Source organism: Cardiocondyla obscurior, linkage group LG01 (assembly GCF_019399895.1).
Source record: "Cardiocondyla obscurior isolate alpha-2009 linkage group LG01, Cobs3.1, whole genome shotgun sequence".
In the NCBI taxonomy this organism is placed as follows: domain Eukaryota; kingdom Metazoa; phylum Arthropoda; class Insecta; order Hymenoptera; family Formicidae; genus Cardiocondyla; species Cardiocondyla obscurior.
The window spans coordinates 6,079,749-6,100,411 of record NC_091864.1 but is presented as its reverse complement, the minus strand read 5'-3'; the positions used below and the strand labels follow the sequence as shown (position 1 = coordinate 6,100,411).

Here is a 20,663-nt window from a genome sequence, read left to right as displayed (position 1 = left end):
GAAAAGAAAACGCTATTAAACAAAAAATTAATAAATAAATCTTACCAACTCCCATTGTAATCGTCTTAATTTTATTATGTATTATTATTATTCATTATAAATATATTTATTGAGCTGGTTTATGTACTGGCTTATTAAACGCGTGTGTTGCGCAATATGTGTTAAGACTCTTTAAAAAATAAATGTTCGAAGTTTTTGTTACCTATATAGTTAACATCGTAATTGTTTATTCTACGAAAGTAGTAAATTAATTTCGTAACAAAAATTTGTTTTTTCTTGATGTTTGTTTTTAGTAAATTTTTTAATAATGACGGTTTTGTTATAACCGCGAATCTCTTCGAGGACTAGATATGCACATTTATACGGATATATAATTACGTTGTACTGTTTTAATTTATATATCATTATTCGAAAGTAGATAAGCGTCCACGGAATAATATACATTTTCACTGGCATCTTGTTGCACCATTTTATTCTGCACCTACATGTGTAAATGATATTTACGGTAGCAAGCGAAACTTGAACGTAATTAATTATTTTCGTCTGCTACGACGCTCGTGGGCTCTAATTAAAACTGTAATTAAAATTAAATGCACTGCCCACATCCCAGGCATCGCTAATAAACTGAAGCAGTTTCCGTATTTGAAATTTATTCTAAGATTCAATTCCTTGTTCTTTCTCGAATTCACATTTTTCTCACTCACGTTCGTTTCGTTTATCTTTTCGTATCTAATTAATCGTACGTCTTTCTCTCCCGACGTTTAAAATTAAAATCACCGTATTCGTATTCATTTCGTCGACACTTACGTAATGCTAGCACGAAAAAAAAAACACGGGATCTTCTTAACAACTCTTATTTACGCAACCAATTCGACGCATTGCGTATCTTAATTGAAATCAAAATCGCTCTCAGTGTTCGAAACATTCCGTTCGATTGTCGTATCCGTGTCGGAATCCAACAGAGATTTAATCACATCCTTCTTCTTGAATTGATTCGTCTTATTCGCGATGTCTTCCTGCAGCAGTTTAGTGTCGTCCGATTTAGGTTCTGGTTCCGAATCCGCCTGCTTCTGTGAAGCTTCCTCCGTTTCAGGTTTCCGCTCCTCGGCGTCACCGTCGGGATTGTATTGCTCCTCCTTGTACTCCTGTTCGTACACGTTGTCGTACGGCTGATTAGAATCATAAGGAACTTGGTCGGTGTAATTGTATGACTGATTATCAGAGTTTTCATATCCTTGATTAGGATCGTATTGCTGGCTAGGATCGCCGTATCCCTGATTAGGGTCGTAATTATAATCGTATGCTTGATTCGGATTCTGTTCGTATTGTGCATCGGGATAGTGCTGGTACTGCTGATCCTCTGGATACTGTTCGTACTGGCCATCGACGTACTCGATGTACTCCTGACCATCCTGAGAGTATCCTTGATCGGCATATCTTTCGCACCCTTCGTTACCGGCTTCATACTGCATGTTTTGCTCGTAATATTGTTGATTTGGATCTTGATGTTCGTACTGCTGCTCCTGGCTCGGTTCCTCGGTGTATTTTTGTTCGACACTGCACTTGTTATCTTTCGCTTCAAACTGATTGTCGACTTGAAGCTCCGTCGTCTCGTTGTCTTCCTGTTTCTCTTCGTCGCTTTCAATCACTTCTGACTCACCAACTTCCTTCCTCGGCTGCGACGCAATTTTAGCTTCTCCGGCTGATTGCTGGTTTAAAATTTTAGAATTCTGATTATTAACATTTTCAACATTCTCGACAGATTCAAATATTTTAATTTGTTCACTGACCTCGCTCGCGTTTAACGTTTCTATTTCCGAACGAGGATGCATATCACTCTGCAGAGACTGCGTATTCTCCACTTTATCATTCGCGTCACTTTGCTCGATGAGTCGCGATGAATCGCACGATTTGCTCGCATTTTCCTTTTCGATCCTATCCACTGTGTCTTCAGCACTTTTTTTAGTTTGATCTCCATCAGAATCATCCAAACGTAACTCACGAACATTTTTCTGCACACTTGCGAGATTCCATGGCGCCAGTTCTTTGGTAACATCAAACAGATCTTTGATATTTGATTCTTCGCCAATTAAAAGATCAAGTCGTTCCTCTCTGGATTCATTTCTTAGATCTTCGGACCGTAATTTGTCGCTTTTGGCCATTTCTTCGTTTACATTTTTCATTGTAACAGATACGAACTCTGTGTCTTCGGGCTGCTCCACTTCCGTTGAGTTTGTCGTAACGTTATCTCTAGTTTCGTTTCTTATTAATGTTGCGCGTTCTTCAGCCTCACATGTTTCTTTAAACTCAGACGCGTCACTTTTTGTAATCTCGCGACGTTCAATTCCGTTCACAACTTCCACGGATAAACCACCGATTTGCGTAGCCAAATCTCGTGCAGTCTCTTTCAGATTCACTGTCTCGGACGCGAGATCACTGGCCAATGTCAGGACCTTATCCATTTCCTCGGGTATTCGTTCTTTTCTTGCTCGATTTTCGACAGGAAGCTCCAAAGCATCATCCGACAAAGAGACGTTCAATAAATCACCGCTAGTATTCTGTTCGTGATCCAACTCATCCGCACTTTGCACGGCGTGCTCCCGATGAAGTTTTCGAATATTGCTTATATAACGATCTAATTCGTTTTCTACTATCGCAGTCATACCGTTCTCGTCCAGATTGGCATTGTCTGTCCCCGAAGTAACCGGTAATCGGTGCGGCGTCATGGCGATATCCGCTTTGCCCCACAGCAGACGTTCATTGCGCCTTATTAAACCATCGAGGTCGTCGCTGGTAATAGAACGAGTGGATCTTTCATCGTCAGATTTCTGCGAGTTCGCTAGAATGTAGTCCATATATCCCGGCAACGGGCCGATTTGATTAGCAACACTCACGTCAGATCCTGTTCGATATATACTCGACTTTCCAGTTACTAAAGTCGGTTCCACGACCGCAGTGTCGGACGGATCGTACTCTCTTCTCCGTAATCGAGGGTCGGGCAACATATTAGCGTCGTGATATTGAAGTGAAGTTAAAGAATTGAATTGACGTGGATTAAGCAGGTTCTGTGATGTATCTTCGTATCGCGCCGTATCTCTAACGAGAAACCGTGTGGGTGAAAGACCAGATACAGCTTGCGTCGATTCCATTTGCTCCCTGAAGAATCGGTTGACAGATGCAGCCTGAGACTGCACGTTATCCAAAGAAGTCACAACAGGCGCTTCCGCATATGAAACGCGAATATCCGGAACGTGCTGAAAATCACGAGACGAGCCTCCGTCGTAACTCGAAAGTACCCGCGAATATTGATGAAAATTCGGCACGGAACCATAAACATGCGGTCTGTGTAAGACACTCATTTGACGATGATCAAGAGTTGCACTTACTGGCGTGGCTGTCGAAATTGAAGGATTATTTAATGAAGCATCTACGGCAACCTGATCGTAAAACTTGGATGTAGAGATAGATTTTGGCTGTCTCAACTGAGGCTCAGGCGTCCCCAAATGCTCCTGCGGTGACGAAAAACTTCTCGTTTCTACGGACGTTAAATCTGGAGGTGCCAACACCACAGTTTTTTTTGTATATTTATCTTCGTTCTGGCTGGCAATTCCACTATCTCCAGTGACACTGCCAGATGCCCGATGATTGGCATAGGCTCGAAGCAGATAAGCCTCGTACTGTTTCTGAAAAAATTTTGCATTTTTACTCGTTAGGGTCACATAGAGCAAAGTGCACACAAAGAACACACAGGTAAAACGATCGAGTCATCAAAGATACCTTGATTAAAAAATAATGAACACTCACTCTGAGAACATTAAGTCTGTCTTTTTTCGCGCTTATTAGTGCAAGCTTATTCATAACTCTGTCTAACGCTGCGAGAAGCTTGTGATTTCTTTCATCTCTTGTACGTTGATCCTCTAAATATTGTATGTACCTCATACGCAACCGATTTATACAGATGTCATGTCTGAAATAAAAAGAAAATTGAAAGATTAAGTACAAAACTGTCTCTTTATATTTTTCTCTTACCTATAATATTATCAGTCTTACACGTATACAGTTCTTTAGAGTTGCAAATAAAAGATAATAACAAATTAAAATTATGCATTACTTGATACGTTAAGTATTTTAAATACATTTATCATTCTTCAAAAATTATATACGTAGCACTAAATACGTACACCTAAGGAGTTAAACGATCGATTGCGGAGGTAATATGATCCCCTCACGATCGAGAAGCTTACTTTCGTGACCTCGACGACATAAAGGGTCACCGAGGTTTTCGCGACAATATACCTAACGCAACACCCTTAAAAATGGAAACTATCGTGCGACATGAAATGCAGGAACATTTTTATTCTATATTCGCGATCGATGGGGCACTCGGATGTCTCAGCCAGACACGAATTGGGACTCGTAAACAACGAAGAGAGCGAAATTTGCGTCGTCCACAAGGTACCGCGCGGAGATACGTCGACAAGATTGCGCTCACGGAGTTTATTGATCGTGACATTTCCTACAACCTGACCGCCACTGAATCGATATCGAGTATTTCAAGTGATTTCCTTGCTCTTGCCGCTTACAGATTTTGCTAGTTAATTAACATTTTGGACTCTCTTTCTCTCTCTCTCTACTCTAAATTCAAATCTATCGCGCGCCAAATCAGAAAGTTCAAGTTCTTGGATTCCCGGATAAATAAAGCTCACCTGTTACGAGAATCTCGCATAAGTACGTTGAATCGTTCTTCTAGTCGTATCCTCTCCTCTTCACTAAAAAAAAAAAAATTATAATGTTATCACGTGTCGTGGTCACAATTTTAATCCTACGATAAAAGCACGTTCGCGCGATTATCCTGCGGTGGAAATAGTTATAATTACCTCTTGCGCAGCTTTTCCTGAAGCTCGAACATCCGCTTGTAATAATCGTGGCCGTCGTAAAGCGGTGCCATGCTGCACGCCATTCAGAGATCGAGAAGTTGAAAAGCGATCGTATGCATTGGAAACGATCGGTGCACAATTGCTTCAAAATGCAAACGCTTCACACAATAAAAACGTGAGTTCACATGCAATAGAAAACGCGACAAAGCCTTACGGTACCGATGCACCGACACTCCTCATTCGAATACATTTTAACCATCTCCAAAAAAAATAGTGCAAACCTTACACAATATTTTTATGTTGTTACAATTTTTTAAGTCCCCTTACTTATTTATCTAAAATTAAATCCAGTTTATATTTCAAAAAGTATATAAACATTAAAATAAAAGAAAGGGAGACTGAATAGAAAGAACATAAAAAAAAGCACATACTTATTACATTTAAAAAATGATAAAGTAAGATTCAATCACCCGGAAATTAAATTAGCGAGAACTTGAGTGTTACGAAGTCACGTTGAATTATTTGCGCGAAAAAATAATACCAAGACAATGGTAGAGAAACGTGTGCTCAATCTGCTCGAGATATTCAGTACTAGGGTTCAACGTAGTTTTCCAAGGCGAGAAAACGATCCTCCGTCATACCGACACGGCGAGCAACTGTCGCGGTCGAATCGTCGAGCCCGCCGTGGTAGCTCCGGGGGCTGTTTCAGCGGGTAAACACGCAGGTGTTACGTTCCCTACTCCCTTTATACTAAGCGAATTCGTGCGACCAAAGCAGCGGCCGCTTAATTCGTATTTCACATTGTTATGAAACGAGGCTCGCGTTCTCCAGCCACGTGTGCGTGGACTGGTGCCCGCAGAATTTTCAATATGTCGTAATTTTTCGTATCGTCAAAAAGTCAGGTTCGACCTGCAATTAAAAACATGAATTACAATAAAAATTAAAAAAAAAAAAGCAAAATTAAATAATTAGAAAACAATTATAATTAAAACGTGACACGACTCGATTAAAACAAGACAAAATAAAAAATTTTCCGGTGTAACTGCGACGTCAATCGCAAAGTGCTTCGCAATCAATAAAAGTCACATTGCGGTAGTTAGCGACGAAATATAACTAAATTCCATCGATCGGGCGTGAAAGGATACGCTTAAGGATGCAATCTATGGCGCATTCTCTATGCGGTCGCGTCGCGTGCCAGTCGCAAATTTCCTTCTAGATATCGTATCGTACACCCCGACCTCCAACCTTCTAGCCGCTTGATTCACTTTGATAAAAGCGAAATAAGAGAAGGCATACATACAGCTATACTCAAAACTGCAACGATAAATGAAATTTATGTTACTATTTATTAACTATATGTCAAGAAGTACATTTAGTTTAATATTTTTTGAGAGTATGTTTGCTTCCTATCTAAATAATTACAAAAAGAGAAAAAAGGATAATTTAAATATTTAGAGATTCTCTCCTACATTTGTGTCTTCTCGCGAACGCAAATTCTTTGCGAATTTCTACGCCACCTTTTTATACTTCGCACGCAAATGCTCCGTCAACTCGGGTGTTTTTGACGTAGCCATGTAGAAGACGAGCTCCAGGTTATCGCCGTCGCGTTTGTACACTCGACGTGTCTGTCGTGGAGAAAAAATTAATGTTAACAAAACGACTATATACTTTATACGTAATTATCAACAATACTTGCAGGGAAAAAAAAAGCGCGTGAGATCGTACCTCTGTTAAAGTCGCAAAAGACGGCACCGATGCCTCCGTGGTCATTATATTGGTACTCTTTAGATCGATAGTATTATTATCGTTCATTAAATCGCCCTGCTCAACTGTGAACAATCCTATGTTATCAATCAAACTGAGCATGACTTTCTTGCTTCCTGGTAAGATCTGTAGAAAACCGGTCTCGCGATGCATCGGCATCCCCGTCTCCGGGTGCCAGCTCTGTGCAATATAGTTGAACAACGGCTGACCTGTGGACGTAATATTTATCTCGTCGTAGTAGGTGAAGGGCTTGGTAGTCGGGTACGTGCCGTTTGCGGGTTCGTCCGTTATCCATGTGCCCTCCAACCAGGCTAGCACGTGCAAAAGCTCATGTAACGGTAATATGTTCATCATCTGCATCTTCGTAGACTGTTGTGTTTTAAAGCGGTCTAATATGGCTCCTAATTGCGTTTATCTTACACATCCAACTGCAGGCAGCACTGTGTGTATTGAAATCGCAGCGCGAGATATTTTATACGTTTTCATTGTCCCTGAATCTTGTGATATGACACTGTACCACGTAACGTTAGCAAATCATGCTTCGCAACGGAAATCGTGATCGGAAAAAAACACACACGTTTCATGTACCATTAAAGACTTATTCTTTTCAACGCCTGCGGAGTTTTCATCTTCTCTTCTTCTCTTTCCTACGCTTAATTATATATCCATGTTTCAAATGCGGAAAACGTAATATTATGTAATCAGCAAAAAAACAGACTTCAGCCATTACATAACAAGCAATGAATAAGTTTTAAGAGCAATTTCATAGAATGTATGATTTATAATGATATAACACGTAGATTTATAATTCCTAACAATAGATTCGTACTGCTGTATGCGCACAATTACAGATTATCGAGTAATCAATCTGATATACACATTTTTTACCGTTTTAAAAATTTATTTACACATGGTGATTCTAAAGTTATAATAATTACTAATTTTATTATAGTAAGTAATAAACACTATGCATATAGTAAAATTAAAATTAAATATTTTATTTTTTATGTATTATTATGTGTTTTTGCTTACTTTCACATACTTTGCCCGTAAATGCTCTGTCAGCACTGGAGTATTTGATGTTGCCATGTAGAAAACGTGTTCCAAATAGTTACCATCAAATGTGAATTGTCTGTGTGTCTACCATACAATTCAATAACACATTTTAATTGTATAATTAAGTTATTGCTTATATAAATGCCAATTAAATTGCTAAATAAATAAAATTTAGATGTATACCTGAGTTACAAGGGGTGTTTTTTTCTCTTTTACTTCTTTCATTCTGGTTATATCAGTACTCTCTAAAGTAATAGTTTTATCAGTTATCTCACCACATTCAATAGTAGTCAAACCAAAATTGTGTGCACAGATAAGAGTTACTTGATTCATTTCTGAGTTTACTCTCAGGAAGCCTGTTTCTCTATGCATTGGCTTTTTTAAATCAGAGTTAGAAAAACTTTGTGCAGTATAATTGAACATAGGTTGTCCTAGAGATATGAAGCTTATCTCATCATAATAACTAAAATCTTTAATTGTTGGGTATTTGCCATTGCCTTGACTCTCTGTTTGCCAAGTACCTTCCAACCAAGCCAATGGTGCTAATGTTTTGTGTAATGGTACACATTCCATATTTCCACTATATTATTTCGTATATTCTAGAAATATTAAGTAAGTGTATGAGTCAAGTGAAAATTTGCTCTTTAAGGCATAAGGTTCAACTTTAAGTTAAAAACTGCAAAAACTTAATAAAATATAACCTGCAAATTATGTGTAATTGCAATCAATAAGACACAAGTACCATTGTTTCTAAATTTTCTAATAAAGTTAAGTTTCTCATGTAGCTAATAAGACACGATACTTACTTTACCAAAGAAGTATGGTATATCGCTTTATACAAAGCTGATGCTTCAAAACCAGTAGTTTAATAACGACACTTTTAATAAGAAAATTGGTATAATTAATGAAAGTTCAAGAGGTATGATTGATATGATGTAACTTGTTTCTAAATACCAGATTTTGTTCAAACCAATTCAAACTGTTCAAAACCAACAAAATATTTTTTTACACTACAGATACAAACAGACACTTGTGCATGCGCAATAAGTACATTTTGATTGTCAACTGTTGTCAACGTACGATCAGAGAGCCCTACTCGGAATCGCGGCTTCCACGCGTACAAATGCTGAGGCTCGTCCGTGTGAAGCCGGGTAGAGGAAAAGGCCAGAGCTATACATTGTCTGTCCTACTCTTTCGCGGATCTACGATAACTGCCGGCGACGCCGTGAAAGAGTAGGACAGACTGTGTATAGCTCTGGCCTTTTCCTTTATCCAACGGCAGCCGAAGCACTGGCTTCACACAGACGAGCCTCTGCATTTGTACGCGTGGAAGCCGCAATTCCGAGTTGGGCTCTGCGTGCGGTCAACGCGACATATAATGACACAGTGCAGTATTATAGTCACTAACCTGTAATGTGTTTCGCGCACATTATAAATTTTTAATTGTATTTTAAAGTATTAAGTTTAGTCGACAAAATTTTTCTTACGAGTTAAAATGCACTTACTTTTGAGATTTTTATTTTTGATGAATCAAGTTGACAAAATCTGCATCAATTAATTGCGCGACAAGTGCCCTTCGTGACTTCTCTCTTTCGCCACGTATTTTTTATGGATTATCAAAAGGAAATATCATGATTAACGTGAGCGTGAGTAAGCTCTTCAATCAGGTGGATCAGAGCGAGTTTGTTCTGTACGCAGAATGGGAAGATACAGGTTTTAAAATAATAGTACTGAGACCTTATACATTACCATTAAATGGCGAGGTATACTGTGATATTTATTTTACAATATTCTGTTATCAAGAGGCAAGGTAATGCCTCGCGCCAAGTATAGGCGCAGCGCACTACCGTGCCTCTTATATAATATTTATACGTTTATAACAGAATGTTAAAGATTTTTTTTTATTTATTATTATGAAAAAAAAGTTTTGTTGTATTTTATAGTAAACAATTGTTATAAGCTGTTAACATTTTAGATGGGCAGAGAGAATGCAAACTATTTTTTACAAGACGAAAGTGAATCTTTTGAAAAATATCTGGAGAAAACAAAACATGCATTTTCTGGTAAAAATGCCGATATACAATTCTTTTTGAAAGATGATACATTCACATGGAAACAACAAAACATTCTTATTCGTGGAGAAATTACAGTCCACCCACTTTCAAACATATTAATACTTTCTAATACTTTAAAGCAGTCATTGGAGCTGTATCAACAATGTCAAGAATGTGCATTGAACCTGAAGAATGAAAATGAACATCTGATTAAAGTCAACACAAAGTTGATTGGAGATATAGAAGAGATAACAAATATAAAGACCACCATGGAAAAGGATCTTTATATGAAATTTATTTCACTTTTAAATGCAAAGAAAAAAAAGATTAGAGAACTTCAACAAGCTTTAGATAACACTCGAAAAACAAAAACAATGTTTGATAAAACTACTGATGAGGAAAGTGAATCTGAAAGATCAGATGTAGAAAGCAGAAAAAAACTTTGTACTAAATCACCTGAAACAAAAATATACAAAAGTAATGAACAAGAAACTTCATCAAAGAACATAAGAAAGAACCTTAAAAGGTTCTCTTCTAGTGAAGATACAAGTCCTGAACCCTCAACAAGTAAAAATAATATATTACAGAATATAGATACAGTTAGTGCAATGAAAACCAAACAAATTTATAGTAGTCCTTCAGAAGAGTCAGAAGAGGATATGTTTGCTTAAAAACTTTTTTTTTTATGTTTATATAGGAAATTGGTAGTGCACATATAGAAATTGTACATAACTAAATTTTATATTAGAATGAAATGTTCTAGTCTGTTTTCAAAGAAAATATATTTTTAATTAAAACAAATTTATAATATATTAAAATAAAAATTATATTTTTATATATATATTTTTTATTTATTTCTGTGTATTAAAATGATAAAATTTCATAAAATATTAGTGCAATGTAAAATAATGGGTATACATAACAAAAGTATTTTGATAAAGAAAGAAGTATGAATATAATTAGTGTTTTGCAAATTCCTTTTTATTTAATATGATTATATTAAAACAATTGTATGAGATAATTGCTTTGCATTTTTAATGCTTAAATTATGCTAGTTATTATAAAAAAAAACAATTCAAGGAATCAGGAAAGAGATCAAATATCTTAAAAACAGTATGATTTTATAGAGGTGATTAAGAAAAGTAACAACTTTTCGATCAAAGATTGCCTATGTGTTAATGTTATCCACAATATTTTACATAAAATATATATTACAATGTTATCATTAATAAATAACGAATAATGGTAATAATATTTATCATTTCGTTCTAATAATCAACATGTAAATGCCGAAATTTACATAATTAAGTACATCATATTCCAGTAGAAATTCAAAATGTGCAATAAAAGCATCAAGCGAATTTGATAAACGTATCACTCGACGATTTCATTACAGATATCAATCTTGTCAGATTCAATCTACGATAATTGACTTACAATTAGTATATAGTTTTGGATAGTTAAAGTGTATTCTATATGACTGGGAATATTTATGATTGCTTGAAACAGATAAACGATATACAAAGTACACATGGTTTTTTGTACATATAACATGAATATTCAGACTTGCTCATCTAAAATTAATTTCAGAATATTAATAATTAAATCCAAAATGCGATACAAATAAGTATAATACTCTCACAGAAGGAAAAAGTATATTACTCTTTCCTGTTTAATTGTTTGCAATCATCGTTGAAAATATACATTTTGAATCTCTTCTAACATATAACATATAAATTATCATTAAGAACTGTAGACTAGAATATGGCCGAATGTAAATTCTTATACTTAATTAAAAACGTAACATAGTCGTCTTTCATAAAGATTACAAAACTGTTAAATTAACAAAATAATCTTACGTGCCATACTTTCTGAAATCATTAATACAACATTAAATATTGTGCAAAAAAGTAAAGACTTCAAAGAATTCAGTAACAATACGCGCTATAAAATCACAAAACAATAATGATTCGGAATGTCAAAGTGCATTGCTTGGTGCCACAAGCGAATAGATTAAAAGACAGTGTTTTTGTCACACGTGATGTTTTGTCGTTATCCTTTTCTGACGTGGAAGAGCCAAGGTTGGATCAAAGGTTGGTCTGAACACAGATTTGAAAGGTAGCAGAAGTATGTTTTGATTGTATGGGTCACTTAGAAACATCCAGCTTGTAACAAGTTCTCTGAGAAGTTTCCTTTCGCATTTGCCCTTTCAAACTTGCATTCAGACCGATGTTACTCAGCCGGGCATCTTCCGATTTATCATAGCGCCCAAATCCGGTACAATTTGCCTTTGCTCGCGATTAAACAACAAAGTTCTCGCGCTCAAAAACGACAAATCTGGTAATTGATTCAAAACTTTTATAGTCTCGGTTTGCACGGTTATCGGTCGCCCATATCGATCCACGACTACATGCTCTGCATCTTGTATATTTTCTTTCTTACCTGTCGACATCTTTCTGTGATATTCATGTACTCTGGATGTATTACTTATTGGAAATGATTTATTATTGGTCGGAGGGACATTTTTCGACATTCGATGTGATGAATTACTTTTTTGCTTAATTCCAAATTCTTGTTCGGTCCTTTTTTTCCATTCCACTGTGCAAGGTCCTGGTAATGGTTCTATTATTTTCGATGTCTGACATAATTTTTGTTGTTTTAATGAACTGTTAATAAAATCGAAATTTTGAGGTTTCACAGATTGATGGCTTGGTTCTTGCACTGTTTCTGATGGGTCTGTAGCAATAAAAATTGTTTATTAATTAAAACAAATTAATATGACAAACGATTAAAATTATAATATAGTAATAATAAAAATATTGTAAATGTTTTAAATCAAGCAGACAAGTTATTTCATTTCTAGTATGTGCTTAGAAAGAATATTTTTCTACATGAAACAAAAGTTATAAATGGATTCACATGAGCACAGACAAAAACATTACAATTTGAGCACTTACAATAATAAACGGAGTTCGTCGAGCAAGATGACTGATGATAGGATTCGGAATGTGTGGAGCAATGAGGTGTTAGTAAAGGGTCAAATGGACACAATAAATCCAGAGGCAGAAGAGCGGATAACCCACCACCACCTGTATAGTTATTTTTGTCACATTTAGCATAGATTTCAACACACTTAATCTGTATGTTATAGGACACTATATTATATTTATATACAAGATATGTAATCGAAAAAAAATTATCTTTCTTCACAGTTATATGTAATATTTAGCAAAATATAAAAAAAATTATATAATACTTTTGCGTCAATACAATGTTTTAACAAATATCAAACTACAATACTTACTAGCATCTAGAGGATTTACAAGCCCAGAACTATTCCAATCAAATTGGGCGGCAGGTACTTCCTAATACACATTATATTTATTAATTAATACGTAGATTATTTATACATACAGAAATAAAATATTTACTTACATCTGAACAAACTGTGCCTTGTATCTTGCAGGTATTAGTTGCAGAAAGCTGAAGCTCAGCAGTAGCTTTAACTGGCTCTAACGGAGTAAAGCCGAGATTTGCAGCAAATCTTGGTATATTTGGATTCCATCTTGGTCCAAATAGCTTTAATTTCACATAATATTATTACTTTTTTCTATAAATTAAAAAAAAATCTTGATAAAACAAATTGTGCATACTTACAATATTTCGAGAATCAATGCCAAGAGCTTTTAAAAGAACATTGTTACTACTACTATTCGCCCATTGGTAAGTAAGGGCATTGGTTTCTTCCACGCTTTTTACATTTTGCCAAACTTTATCCGTTTTATCTATTAAGGCTTTTAGCTCAATATTATGATGTTCAGAAGCCGTGGGAAACATGTTTGTTATTATATCTTCTATTTTATTTGCAGCCTGAAATTGTATTTTAATTATATGTTAAATTGTATCAAATTATGCTAAATATATTATAATGCAAAATTAAGAATTTAAATAAAAGCAATATAAATATTATTCTAACAAATAATATTTATACTAAGTACTAACTACTTTATATTACACAATCATTCCTAAACTCACATTCTTATTTTCTATTCGACATATAGAATCTTTTAAACTAAACTGCTGTGTTTCTACTACATCCATTGATGTTTCGAAATTACTAAAGTCTCCGAAATCGTCGTCGTCCTCAGGTACCTTTAATTCTTTAGTATCATCAGATTTCCATTCTACCGTCATACTCGAAAAATTAGTAAAATCACCAAAATCTTCGTCGTCCACACTCTCGAATTCTAGACAATTGTCTTCTTGTTCTTCGGTTGTTGCCGACTCTTTTGTTCGTAAATGAAAATCATAAAACTCACCATCTTTAAAATATACTACAGAATTTTTATTTTCATATGTGGCACATCCTTCGTCCGTAGTACCGGTAATATTAACTTTATCCTTTAAACAGTCAAGGGATGTATTAGTAGATGGCAGTGAAGTTTCTTTAATTGGTGAAAACTTTTGTATACAAGATTCATCATGTGAAGATGTATGTAAATCACGTGTTTGTACTGTCTCGTATGTATTATTACTGGATATCGAATTGTAATTATTTGTCAACTCCGATATATCGTCAAAATCTCTATGCTCCATAAATTCTGTAAAGTCGGAGTTATCCACGTCATGTGCGTCAAAACCATTTTCCGGAATGTACTGTTCACGTATTTCTTTATTAATCGATTTGCTTTTCTCATAAGCAGAAATTTCCTCATTTACTCCGTTCACGTCTACTTTTTGAATAGTTTGATTTTTTGTTTTTACGGCTACATAATCGCTTTCTTTTGATTGTATAGTATTTTTTACATCGGCTATATCGCAGAAATTAGAAGCACTCTTAAGAAAAGTATTCGCGTCGCCTTTTTTACTAGAGTTACAAAGATGGATGTCTTCATTACGTATGGATGTATGATCTAGATTTGATTCCTCTCTCACAGCATTATCATCAAAATTGAAATCAAAATCGAAAGAATCGTTTACAGTTTTACTTGACTTCTCATTGCTCATGCCCGTGTTAGATATTACATCGTACATTTCTATATATTTCGGTTGCATATTAAACCCACAATCAGATTGTCTAAAAACATTGGTACCGTCCACGATAAATTCTTGCGAGGTAACAAAATTGGAAATTGTTCTATCATTGTGAATGAAGGCAGATTTATCATTAGTATCATTGATACAGGTTTCATTTTCGCCATATGGCGTATGATTTTCTCCAATTTCATTCCTTCCAATGCATTCTGTGTCCACAGAATTAGGCTCATCCGACAAATAATCCGTTTGCAAAACTGTTACAGTTACATCCATTTTTTTATTGCAAATACTGTCGTTCCACTCGGTAGAATTCTTGAACTGTTCATAATTATAAAACTCATCATCCAGCGGTTGTAAAATGTCTGGCGTACTTGTAGGATCCTCCAAATCCAAACTTACAGGTTCGACGTCATCATTCACTTCCAAATCATTTGATGATCCTTCCTGTTCACTGACTGTCTTTAGGCTATCAGCTAAACTACTATTGTTGCTACTAATTACATCTGTATCAACAAAATTCTCTTTAGCTAAAACATTCTGATTACAAATGTGATCAATGCTATTACTAGTTTCAACATTATGCGATTCATCATTCCTAAGTGAATCTAATACACTGTGTTCTGTTATACTAGATTCTTCAAAATTATTTTCCATTACGTTACTACTATCCTTCAATCTTATGTGGCTCACATTATTCTCTTCCTTCTCAACAACCAACAGATCGTCCTTAACACCACACTTTGATGCTTCAATTAACTTAGAACAATTACCCAATACTGATGACTCATTAATACCATTAGTTCTAGGAGATATATTCTGTGATGCTATAGGTGTTTGAATTGGTGTAATAAGTTTTTGTGGAGATTCTGATGAAACAGATAGACCTACAAAAACGATGATAAAAATCAGAAAAAAATTATACAAAATAAGATTAAATACTTTACTCCACATGATTGTTCATCTATATAAATACCATCTATTCCACCAGTTGTAAAGTCTCCAAATTCATCCTCATCTGACTCTCCAAAGTTATCTAAAGGTGGTGGTGTGGAACTGACTAAAGGTGGGAAGGCCATGGTTCTCCCCTGTTTTAACATCACAACAAGTTTTGTCTTTTACAAATATCAATAAAATTAAAGAAAGGCGTAGAGTAATAAAACTCAATCATTAAAATATGTAATGGACGTAAAAGTAAATTGCTCAACTATCATCTCGTCATCGTCGGATCTTTGTTTACAACTACGTCGTGTCTTTTCCCTCTGTGCGTCGTTACATATGTCAAATGCGTTAAGGTTAAGTCGCGCTTTCGGACACGGACTCGCGGAAGACTTTATCTCGTGACCGAAACAGGAATAAAGCTCCGAAGTGAGTTCTCTCGCGCAATTACGACTACGACGACGACGTCGTCGTTCGGCAACCGCCCTTGTTCTATCAGGCTACTTACTACCACGTACCAATGTAGTCCGCTCCGTGGATCTCGGGATTGTCCGTCGACGCGATTCTATCTCGGTACCGTCATTTCGGTGATCGCTGCGACGTGTGTCTCACAGTCAGCACAAGCGCGACGGGACCTGATAATTATCACAGCTAGGTGTTGGATCGTCCAGCGGTCGCTCGTCCGTGCGTGACGATTCGGTGCTCGATGGGTGCTCGATGACGGCAGTCATGAGACATCGCAGGTATGTAACATCACAGATCACCTGTTTCGCGACGCGCGTGCGTACCTGCCGTGCGTCAACTTACTCGCGGCCGTTCGAAAACGTAAAACGAAATGCGGACGTACAAGAATAATAAAGAAATAATTACTTTGTAACAGTAAACATTGTTGCAGAAAGTATGCAAACGAAAAATGGTAATTTAATCATGCACCCATTTAAATAACCGAGAAATTACAAATAAATAAGTTGACAATATCTGTCAAACCTGAAGTTTCGCGTCGTCGAGCATTCGAAATCGTCCGAAAACGCTCAGGAGATATCAAGAGTATAGGAGAAGTAAGCTGATTGCACAGTGAGATCCCGTTTCCCACCAATTTCGTAGCCAATATCCACCATTATGATTTTCTCTCCACATAAAAAAAAAAAAGCTGCCATCATGAATTGGCGGGAACAGCGATCGTTAGTAATTGGCCCATATGGACCATTCGAGTATCAGAAAATTTTATTAGGTCAAAGAAAATCCGCAACGAGTCCGCCACCGTCGCCATCGTCAATTCCACGTGTTTAAAGGTTATATTTCAAAGTGTACACTTTATAATTTTTATCATTATTGATTTATATTGTTAATAAAAAATGGAGGAGAGCAATTGGGATTTGTTTAAGCTCGAGGAAGGTCAAGAAGATGAAAATGATCCATACGATGAGGAGACTTCTTCAGATGAGGAAGATAACGTAATTTGAACTAAAACTCAAAATAACATAAATTATTTCGGTTTAAGTCACTGTATTTCTATTTCTATTATTAATTTAATAATAATATTATTTTTATCCTAACAGCTTATATATAAATATATTTTTTTTAACTAAATTTTGACAGTATCAACCACAGAAGCGCAAGAAACAAAAGTGTAAGGACTTCAATATTGACTTTGAGTTTACTGATGAAGATCATAATCGGGATCCTTTCAGTGACTTGAACACATTGAGTGATTATATTAAACGCAAACCAAACACAAAATTAGACGATAAAATAAAAAAAATTAGGGCAGAACGTATGCAGGTATATCATGTTATTATCTGCATTGTTTGCAAGTTATAAGTATAATAAATTTTAATATTTTTGATTATTAGACTGGAACAGAGAATGATCTTATTAAAATTGAACCAGAAACAAATCAGAATGATGACAATGATTCATATTCTTTATCTGAAGATGAACTTAAGAAAGGTATTAATTTATTTAATATAGAGACTAAACTAATATTATAAAAATGAAAATTTTGATGGATTTATATTTGCATATATTTACCTACTTTATTAATCAAATGTAGATACCATCAAAACCAAGATAAAGAAAGGCAAAGTGAAGAATTCTATAGAAAAAAAAGATGAAGAAAAAGAAAATGAAAAAGAGGAAGAAATTGTTAATTTTGAAGAATACACAGATCCACAGACATGTACATCATTCCTTCACATGAACTTATCTAGACCTTTAATGAAGGTATATAATAATGCAATAAATTTATATTGGTATATGTATAATACAATCTAATAAGAATATAGTAATATACATATTATAATTGATTTACATATTAAAAAAATTTTTAGGCTATAACATCATTAAATTTTGTACAACCAACTCACATACAATCTGCTACCATTCCTGCAGCTTTAATGGGTCGTGATATTTTGGGTTGTGCAGCAACAGGCACAGGAAAAACTGCAGCTTATATGCTTCCTACTTTGGAAAGACTACTTTTCAAACCGGTTGGTCGTGCTACTTCGCGTGTTCTTGTACTGGTGCCCACTAGAGAGCTGGGAGTGCAAGTTTATCAAGTGACAAAACACTTAGCTCAATTTATACCACATGTAGAGGTCGGTTTGTCGGTTGGTGGATTAGATGTAAAAGTACAGGTAAATTATTTGTTTTTTGTTGTATAATTTGTTTTATGCAACTTATTGGAACCAAAATTGAATAATTATTTTATATATATGTATATATATATATATATATTTTTTAATACATATTACAGGAAAGTGCACTGAGAAAAAATCCAGATATTGTAATAGCAACGCCTGGAAGATTAATTGATCACTTAAGAAATGCTCCCACTTTTTCCTTAGACCGTATTGAAATTTTAATTTTGGACGAAGCAGATAGGTAAAATATTTATATTCAAATATGCGTGTATTTACTTATAGTATAATACTAGTTGATTGTATATGTGATATTGATTGTATTATAATTGTATTGTAATTTTTTTTATTTAAGAATGTTAGATGAATACTTTGCTGAACAAATGGAATATATTATGAAACAATGCTCAAGAGAAAGACAAACTATGTTGTTCTCTGCTACTATGACCGACAAAGTCAAAGATTTAGCCGCAGTATCTCTTAATAATCCTGTTAAAATATTTGTGGATAGTAATCAAGATGTAGCTTTCAATTTACGTCAAGAGTTTATCCGGTAAAAGTATATATTATCCGTAATTTTTTTAACATTATAATAATATAACACATGAATATGATTTTAGTATACGTAAAGAAAGAGAAGGAGATCGTGAAGCAATCTTGGTTTCACTAGTTTGCCGAGTTTTTGGTGATCACGTTATAATTTTTGTACAAACGAAAAAGCAAGCTCACAGATTACATATTTTATTAGGATTATTGGGTTTAAAAGTAAGTGAATCATTAATTAGAACAGTACAAAAAAAGAATACACACGCGCGCATATACAATATTTTTATTACTATTATTTTTTAATTGAAGGTTGGTGAACTTCATGGTAATCTTACACAACCACAACGATTGGAAAATCTTCGAAGATTTAAAGACGAAGAAATTGACATCTTATTAGCGACTGATGTTGCTGCAAGAGGTTTAGATATAAGTGGTATAAAGACTGTGATTAATTTTACAATGCCTGCTACTCTAGAACATTACATACACAGGTATTAAATAAGGCTAACATTTTATACACATATTTATATATCTACTTATACATATAACAAAATAATTATATTTATAATTATTAGAGTAGGAAGAACTGCAAGAGCAGGGCGTGGAGGTGTTTCTATATCATTAGCTGGAGAACAAGAACGTCTTTTAGTAAAAAAAGTTATTAAGCAAGCAAAAAATCCAGTTAAAAATAGAATAATTTTACCTGACATAATAGAAAAGTATAATAAGAAATTACAGTCCTTGGAATCAGATGTAGAAAAAATTCTACAAGAAGAAAAAAGTGAAAGAGAATTAGCTAAAGTAGAAAATCAAGCTAATCGCATTGAAAAAATACTTAAAGTTGAAAATGAGGAAAAGAGAAGTTGGTTCCAATCTAAAAAAGAAAGGAAGAAAGAAAAGGGTAATATAACATATTTTAATATTTTACACTTTAATAACAAACATTTTTTTAATAGCAATTTGTCTCATTATTCTCTTTTTATTTTAAATAAATTGTTTAAATTATTCATTTTTAGATAAGTTTCGATTAACTGAGAAACAAAGAAAAAGTAAAAAGCAGGAAAAAGAATCTTCTAATATAATTAAAAAAAAAACAAAAGTACAAAATGAACCTAAAAAGGATACAGCTGAAGATAGAGCTAAAAAAGAATTGGAAAAGTTAGTTGCCTATCAAGCGCGATTAGCTAAAAAAGGAAACAAACTGAAAAAAATTAGAACAATTGCAGAAGAAAATCATAATTCTACTAAAAAAAGTATATTCTTATATTTGTATGATTTCACACTTGTGTTAGAAGTTATTGAATCAATAAAATATTTTGTTTTAGGACCATTGAAAAAACGAAAATCAGTTTTCACCGACGATTTAACGGATACGAGTAAAAAGAGTGTTAAAAAAATGCGATACGAGTATGTATTCATATGTTATCTGAATCATTCTTTATTAAAATTTATAATGCATATTGTAATAATTTTTATTGTTTCAGAGCAAACATTAAGAAAAGACAGAATACATTTAAAACACATCAGAAAAGTAAATTTGCAACGAAAGGAAAGAATAAGAAAAAAGTCTTTTAGCAAACATTAATGTTGTAATACCCATAACACGCATTTTATGATTAAATACACAAGCAACAAATTATTTTTGACTTATTTTATTATAGAACCATTACAATACGCCTCAGATCGACAGATGAATAGCACTGATTAATTGGTTGTTTAATCAGATTATGTATATTTTTCGTAATCTATGACCT

The 20,663-nt window shown here is 34.5% G+C and overlaps 6 protein-coding genes across 16 annotated transcripts; 2 read left to right on the top strand and 4 right to left on the bottom strand.

Moving 5' to 3' along the window:
• Positions 1–49: 49 nt before the first annotated feature.
• On the bottom strand, positions 50–6,093 carry LOC139102960 (putative protein tag-278). Of its 3 annotated transcripts, none has more exons than XM_070657200.1 (5): positions 4,878–6,093; positions 4,707–4,769; positions 3,805–3,967; positions 1,791–3,683; positions 50–1,709 (listed from the first exon to the last, which is right to left on the bottom strand). In XM_070657200.1, exons 1-5 carry the CDS (start codon positions 4,958–4,960, stop codon positions 888–890), a joined length of 3,024 nt encoding a protein of 1,007 aa, XP_070513301.1. In that variant the 5' UTR covers positions 4,961–6,093; the 3' UTR covers positions 50–887. The 3 variants fall into 3 exon arrangements, with proteins under 3 accessions (XP_070513301.1, XP_070513309.1, XP_070513292.1); XM_070657208.1 differs by having other exon boundaries at positions 50–3,254; positions 3,387–3,683; XM_070657191.1 differs by having other exon boundaries at positions 50–3,683.
• Positions 6,094–6,204: 111 nt separating this feature from the next.
• LOC139103198 (peroxynitrite isomerase THAP4-like) lies at positions 6,205–7,006 on the bottom strand. The gene is made up of 2 exons (XM_070657664.1): positions 6,603–7,006; positions 6,205–6,502 (listed from the first exon to the last, which is right to left on the bottom strand). Exons 1-2 carry the CDS (start codon positions 6,999–7,001, stop codon positions 6,386–6,388), a joined length of 516 nt encoding a protein of 171 aa, XP_070513765.1. The 5' UTR covers positions 7,002–7,006; the 3' UTR covers positions 6,205–6,385.
• Positions 7,007–7,197: 191 nt separating this feature from the next.
• LOC139103140 (peroxynitrite isomerase THAP4-like) lies at positions 7,198–9,335 on the bottom strand. 6 transcript variants are annotated; one of them, XM_070657580.1, is made up of 5 exons: positions 9,203–9,335; positions 8,504–8,676; positions 7,881–8,296; positions 7,674–7,781; positions 7,198–7,288 (listed from the first exon to the last, which is right to left on the bottom strand). In XM_070657580.1, the coding sequence occupies exons 3-5, from the start codon at positions 8,268–8,270 to the stop codon at positions 7,232–7,234; spliced, it is 555 nt and encodes a 184-aa protein (XP_070513681.1). In that variant the 5' UTR covers positions 8,271–8,296; positions 8,504–8,676; positions 9,203–9,335; the 3' UTR covers positions 7,198–7,231. The 6 variants fall into 6 exon arrangements, with proteins under 6 accessions (XP_070513681.1, XP_070513666.1, XP_070513658.1 ...); XM_070657565.1 differs by lacking the exon at positions 9,203–9,335 and adding an exon at positions 8,794–8,888; XM_070657557.1 differs by lacking the exon at positions 9,203–9,335 and adding an exon at positions 8,778–8,868.
• On the top strand, positions 9,324–10,663 carry LOC139103118 (DNA repair protein XRCC4). The gene is made up of 2 exons (XM_070657516.1): positions 9,324–9,460; positions 9,673–10,663. The coding sequence occupies exons 1-2, from the start codon at positions 9,329–9,331 to the stop codon at positions 10,420–10,422; spliced, it is 882 nt and encodes a 293-aa protein (XP_070513617.1). The 5' UTR covers positions 9,324–9,328; the 3' UTR covers positions 10,423–10,663.
• Positions 10,664–10,710: 47 nt separating this feature from the next.
• Afti (aftiphilin) lies at positions 10,711–16,381 on the bottom strand. 3 transcript variants are annotated; one of them, XM_070657221.1, is made up of 8 exons: positions 16,243–16,381; positions 15,762–15,873; positions 13,787–15,672; positions 13,409–13,621; positions 13,187–13,330; positions 13,056–13,116; positions 12,709–12,840; positions 10,711–12,487 (listed from the first exon to the last, which is right to left on the bottom strand). In XM_070657221.1, the coding sequence occupies exons 2-8, from the start codon at positions 15,862–15,864 to the stop codon at positions 11,988–11,990; spliced, it is 3,039 nt and encodes a 1,012-aa protein (XP_070513322.1). In that variant the 5' UTR covers positions 15,865–15,873; positions 16,243–16,381; the 3' UTR covers positions 10,711–11,987. The 3 variants fall into 3 exon arrangements, with proteins under 3 accessions (XP_070513322.1, XP_070513331.1, XP_070513341.1); XM_070657230.1 differs by having other exon boundaries at positions 16,233–16,351; XM_070657240.1 differs by lacking the exon at positions 12,709–12,840.
• Positions 16,375–20,548, top strand: Rs1 (Dead-box helicase Rs1). 2 transcript variants are annotated; one of them, XM_070657399.1, is made up of 13 exons: positions 16,375–16,467; positions 17,324–17,506; positions 17,578–17,674; positions 17,778–17,947; positions 18,055–18,360; positions 18,480–18,607; positions 18,719–18,916; positions 18,984–19,128; positions 19,219–19,400; positions 19,485–19,810; positions 19,926–20,162; positions 20,235–20,316; positions 20,394–20,548. In XM_070657399.1, the coding sequence occupies exons 2-13, from the start codon at positions 17,501–17,503 to the stop codon at positions 20,482–20,484; spliced, it is 1,968 nt and encodes a 655-aa protein (XP_070513500.1). In that variant the 5' UTR covers positions 16,375–16,467; positions 17,324–17,500; the 3' UTR covers positions 20,485–20,548. The 2 variants fall into 2 exon arrangements, with proteins under 2 accessions (XP_070513500.1, XP_070513491.1); XM_070657390.1 differs by lacking the exon at positions 16,375–16,467 and adding an exon at positions 16,818–17,178.
• The last annotated feature ends 115 nt before the right edge of the window (positions 20,549–20,663 follow it).